The sequence below is a fragment of the Pinus tabuliformis genome, chromosome J, assembly GCF_031772625.1.
Source record: "Pinus tabuliformis cultivar Carrire ecotype Pingquan chromosome J, CPIR1, whole genome shotgun sequence".
Classification (NCBI taxonomy): Eukaryota; Viridiplantae; Streptophyta; class Pinopsida; order Pinales; family Pinaceae; genus Pinus; species Pinus tabuliformis.
In genome coordinates, this window is record NC_142295.1 from 1230218406 (window position 1) to 1230224749 (window position 6344).

Here is a 6344-nt window from a genome sequence, read left to right on the forward strand (position 1 = left end):
GGAGTGTTTTTTTGGAGTTCCCGTATTCTGTGGGGTTGGGGAATACAAAGCTTGTAGAGAAATATGCTAAACTGCCCACAAAACATGAGCCTATGTTGAAACCTTAGCAGGAAGAAAGGCCAAAGACAACCTTAACAGGGATATAAGAGTGATATTTGGATAGAGCAATCTCTTTAATAGTTAAGGAACTGTGTGGCACCTAGATATAAGAGTGATATTTGGATGTCATGCTCATAGGTATTTCTTTTGTTATTTATGTAAATATTTTATTTTGGTGTTTATGTATATATATTGCATAAGATTGTGTGTGCATATTGTATGTGAGTCAATGCTTAAACATTAGAGTTGTTTTACTTTTTCTCTTAAGAATAACTAGAGAGAAACATATGTAAAATTCTTCCCTTTTATTTTTGAGCCACATTGTTTCAAAGACTAGTTATGTGTTTTATAATTGATAATGAACTTGTCATTTAAATATATATATATATATATATATATAAGAGATTCCGGAAGAAAGACACCAAAAAAATATATTTATATATAAAAGAGATTATATATTTATTATTTATATATTTAAATTAATTTAAATATATAAATATTTTGATTCAATATTAATTTTAATTATTATATAATTAAAAAATATTTTTTATTTTTATAATTTTAATTCTTTTATTATGTAATATTATTATTATTATTTTGATTAGCTTGTAAAATTTGGAGAAATCTCCCATACCCAAGTTCCCACTTTTCTTACTTTTCAAAAACTCATACAACATAGTATATTATTAAAACTTACATATTCAAAACTCAAAAGTACATCTCACTTTAATCTGATCTAATATTTTTTCTTGATTAATATATATTTAAAAATTAAACTATATTTATCTTTAATTTCTGATTTCATTTAAAATCTTTTGTAATTAATATGTATTTAAAAGTTAAATATTGAAATTTTATATTTAAAATCTTTTTAAATTAATATATATTTAAAAATTAAATATTCAAAACTTTTATATATATATATATAATTAAAAAATAATTACCTTTATAAAATTTTATTTTTTACTTTCCTTATTATCTCAACTTTTCAAATAATTAAAAATCACACTAAAATTAAAAACTAAAAAAAAATCCACTCACCATTAGTTTCCATCTCACCTGTTATCTAGCCATCTACATTTATTTGTGTTTAAAATCATGACATTTACCATTCCAAATATGGAAATTAAGAAATCCCTATCCTAAACTATAAACTATGAATTTTCATTTATCCATTCCAGATATACAAAATAACAAATCTTTAACCTAAACTATAAGCCATCAATTTTTATCGAATTATTAGATATACGAATCAAACTCTCGGATTTTCGTAATTTATTTCTCTAATTCGGGCAAATTTGGTAACCGGGTTCCAGACGCAGCGGACAGAAAGCTTTCCACGGTGGCCTCTTATCAAACCCTCAAAATGCAAAGGCCCCTCTCTCTTCAAAGCTTTGAAATCGCAGGCACGTTCCACACACTCTTCGCCAGACTCGGCCTCGCACCTCGCCAGGGCTGTCAGATTCAATTGAGCCAGTCTTCAATACACAGCATGCCAACCGCTCCACAAAACCAGCGGCACGGCGCAGCGCAACTCGATTCCTCTCGATGCCAATATAATATAGAAAATTGCAGAATACACACAATACATTTCTCTGGATAAAGATGAAGAGAAGTGTTTTTCTAAAGAAAGAAAAACTAATAGGGAAACATATTTATTTGGCTGAGTTAATATCGTAACCACACTCATATAACTCTAATATAAAATTGCTAGTTAGAGAAAATCTCTCAACTAACTAATCAATTACTCAAATCTAAACCAACTCCTAAATAATGGAAACAAACTCACACATTAAGAAAATTAAGGATTACACCTTGTAACCCAAAAAAATCGCTCATTTCATGGTCGAGCGCGCTCTCTCTCGTTCCATGGTTGAGTGCACCGATGCAACGTATGTTTCATTAACTTTTCTTTGTTTCGCCACTGCCAGAGGTACACTGAATAAATTTTGCTCGACAGATTTCTGGAGTTTCTATGAAAATTTGCCCGAAAGAATTTCGTCCACCGTTTACGTTGATGTTTTGACAATTAGTATCAAAGGCTTCACAAAACGAATTATGTCCCTCGTGCTTTGGGATGTGTTTTACATGAAAAAGAATAGTAGTTCAGTGAGTACAAAAATATCGCTTCACTGTGTCGATTGCTGATTATTTGATAGGCAATTTATAGGGCTTCCTCCATTTTCTGGGTCAATAATTATTTTAGTATGATTATCATGGTGGGTGAGAAAGGGGACCTCTATGCTTTGGTTCTCCTGTTTCCCGTCCTGCCTATAATCTTCCTTGCACAGTCCCCTGGCAGTTATAGCACAGGTTTCTCTTTCACATCATTTGGCAACAACAACAGCAATCAGTTGATATTCATGGGAAACGCTTCATTTTCTCCTTCATTTGGTTATATCGATCTCACTCCATCGCCAAATCGTACATCTACAGATCCATATTTTCAGTTTCAGAACTGCGTCGGAAGGGTTCTCTACCGTCAACCAGTCAGCATCTGGCCAGCCACATTTACGACCACCTTCACCATGCTCGTCCGCCGTGTCAACAGACGCGGCGGGCTGAACAATTACAGTGGCGACGGCCTGGCGTTCATCATAGTCGCCAGCAATAAAACCTTTTTACCAGACAGTGTGGGAAACCTTCTTGGCTTATTTTCTCAATCTCAATCACCTGTCGAAAGTATGAGTCAAGTGGCCGTTGAATTCGACACCCACAAGAACGAATACGATCCGGACGACAATCATGTCGGCATAGACATCGAGAGCATCAAATCCGACGTGACCGCCAATATGGGACAACACAACATCAACATCATGTCAGGGCGGCCGATCAGTGTTCGAATCCATTATGATGGCTGGAACAAAACCCTGCAAATATACGCCGCCTATGTAGACCGACCGATTCTCTACGCGAGCATCTTGAACAGCACAATCGAGCTGTCAAGAACCGTTCCGCGATCAGCCTTTGTTGGATTCTCGGCAACTGGTGGTTCTTTCCAGGTTCATCGTATTTTGGACTGGAATTTCAGTTGCACGAGCTTGCCCAAGACCTCTCTGAAAATAATCCCCGTCGGTGCGCCGAGGCCGGCCCAAGTATGGACCATCGGGCAACTCAATCTCGGCCCGTTTGTCGCTTCCATTGCCGGCGGGACTGTGTCGGTGGTGTTATCGGCGTGGTTCGTCAATAGAATCATGAGAGGGAGAAAAGGTGCAGAGCAGATCACAGACGGGTGGTCCAGCGGGGATCTAACGATCATGGACGGCGAAGCGGTGACTTCGCCATACGGCCCTCAACGGTTCTCTTACGAAAGTCTTTTGGTCGCGACGAAGGCCTTCGGCGCGTCGGAACTGGTGGGAACCGGCGGCTTTGGGAGCGTTTACAAGGGAACACTAGGATGGCGAGGTGGGGCTGCAAATGTGGCAGTGAAGAGAATCTCTGCCGGGTCACGACAGGGTAAACGAGAATTCATGTCAGAGATCAGCACCATAGGCCAACTTCGACACAGGAACCTGGTGCCGCTCCGGGGGTGGTGCCACGAGCGTGACGAGCTGCTGCTCGTCTACGACTACATGCCCAACGGCAGCCTCGACAGGTTCATCTTCAGACAACCAGAGGAACAGCCTCAGAATCAGAATCATCACAGTCTGAATTGGGGGCGGAGGCACCGAGTCTTATGCGGGCTGGCTTCGGCATTGCTTTACCTTCACGAAGAATGGAAGCAGAAAGTGATCCACCGAGACGTTAAGCCTAGCAACGTTATGCTCGACGAGGACTTCAATGCCCGTCTGGGTGACTTCGGTCTCGCTCGGCTTCTTGAACACGATGAGACATCTTCGTCTGTGACCACAAAGCTGGCGGGGACGCCAGGCTATTGGGCGCCGGAGTGTGGCTACACAGGCAAGGCCACAACAGAGTCCGACGTTTTCAGTTTCGGGGTCGTTGTGTTAGAAGTGGCTGCTGGCAGGCGGGTTTTGGAGCGAAAGCCGCCACTGGCAGACGAGAATTTGATGGATTTTATATGGAATCTTTATGGGCAGGGAAGAGTTACGGAGGCGTCGGATCCGAGATTGAAAGGCGATTTTGAGGAAGAAGAGATGAAACGAACATTGATATTGGGGCTTGCCTGCACACATCCGGATCCGCGGCTGCGTCCATCGATCCGCCGAGCACTGCAGGTACTCATGAACCCCAATGAGGAGATGATGGAGCTTCCTTCTTCGAGGCCGTTGGCCATCTATGTAGTTTGTCCATCCATAGCCGGATTTAATTGTATCAATGCTTCTCCCCATTCAAATGTAGATCGCGCACAGTCACCTAGCAGCTCGGCCGGTAGTGAAGTGCCGTCCATTACAGCCTCCAGTCTCAATTATGGTAGATAGAGATCGCGCACAGTCACCTAGCAGGTCCGCTGGTGGTGAACTACTGTCCATTACAAGCTCCACGCGACATTATGGTAGATAGAGGTAAGAAGGCGGCAAAACAAATGTAAGTTGAGTTTTGAAAGCATTCAACTTTGAATTTTATGGCATTTTATTAAACAAAAGCATGAGTTTTAATTGAATCGTGAAGTTTTCCCCAAATGCATCCGCAATTTGATGTATATCCGCAAGGTTCGATATGAATTTTTTGTTTTAGTGAATACTAATCCGTCAAGATCATGAAGGGTTCGATGCGAATTTTTTATTTTAACCTTCCATTGTGGGTAACCGTTCATTATGAATACTCAGATAAGTTTAATATTATTAGATTTGTTGCAATTTACGATTACCGTTTATTTTAAACTTCCATTCTGGTTAACCATCCATTATGCTATTCAGATAACTTTAATATTATTAGAATTATTGCAATTTACGATTACGAACGGTGTAAACACTTTCTATTTTGAAATAAGTTTCTAATTTTAAGAAATTTGATCTTTCTTGATATCACAAATAGATTTATGTTCAGTTATTATTGATTAATTATAATTATAAATATAAATATAATTATGAATTTTGTTTTTGGTTATTTTATTTTAAAAGTGTTTAATCAATATTTAAATATATATAACAGCTCATTTTTAAGTGAATTGCAGATTTCCTAAATATGCTGGAATCTGAGAGATATGGGCGGTCAATTTTTTGACCTTGCCCATGTCTATTGTATTCTCAAATATTTGAAAAATTTGCAATCAACTAAACTCACTAATATATAACATTATTTTTTTTAAAAAATACAACAATACTTATAAATACATAATCATTATATCATTATTTCTTATCATCATCTTACTAAAAAGAAATTACTAAAAGGAAATTGAATCAGTATTAAAAAAATAATAAACATTCTATTTAACTACATAAAATAACCTCAATTAACATATATAACATAATTATATAATACTAAAAATTAGTTATGAATGATTTTCCACTGGTAAAACAACTACATTTTGATTTTACTAACTTCTGCCTGCTTGACAATAACCTGAAAACATACAAATTCAAATATTTATATAGCCATAAATCGACAAACAATCAAAGTTCACCAGACGTGTTCCTAGTTGAAAAAATAACCCAACACTCAACTAAGTCGAAAGTAGACGCACTGATCCACCAACCAATGTCAGCAAGCACTCAAGCGTCAGAATATGAGTTTGAAATTTAAACCATTTATTGTATTTGGCTTTAAGAATAATACAGACCAAGAGCCCCGTCCTCGAACGCTTCAAGCTGCTGCCCAAAGTGTAAGGTATTTTTTTTTAATTGATTTGGAGAATAGTTCAAGACTGCTATCAAGAGTGTAAGTTGATTTTTTTACTTGTTATAATTATTGTTACATAACTATTGTTACATATTTAACTTATTTGAAATCAATAGATGTGTATTTTAAGATCATAATCAAATCATATCTTATTAAACAAGTTGTTATATAAATATTTTTGGATACATTTTTTTAGATGATAATTGGCAGGCAATGTATATGAGTTCAATTATTTATTTGTGTTTCCTATGCATACAGATTAACAAGAGTTTTGACAAAACTAATAAGAAGATTAAAAGAAACTTGATATTGAATTAACTCAATATAAATAACAAATAAGGAAAAATAGATTTGGCTTTGTCCAAGAGGCTATCAAAATATGATACTATGTGCATAATCACAATTATTTTGATACTGTGTGCACAATCACAATTATTTTCAAATACTGTGTGCACAATCACAATTATTTTCTTGAGTCTGAGGAAGAATAGATTTGGCTTTGT

General features: G+C 36.8%; 1 protein-coding gene across 1 annotated transcript; it reads left to right on the plus strand.

Annotated features, from left to right (window-relative positions):
• The first annotated feature begins 2315 nt into the window (after positions 1-2315).
• LOC149231576 (L-type lectin-domain containing receptor kinase IX.1-like) lies at positions 2316-4481 on the plus strand. Its single transcript, XM_089381680.1, has one exon. It carries the CDS (start codon positions 2316-2318, stop codon positions 4479-4481), a length of 2166 nt encoding a protein of 721 aa, XP_089237806.1.
• Positions 4482-6344: the final 1863 nt, after the last annotated feature.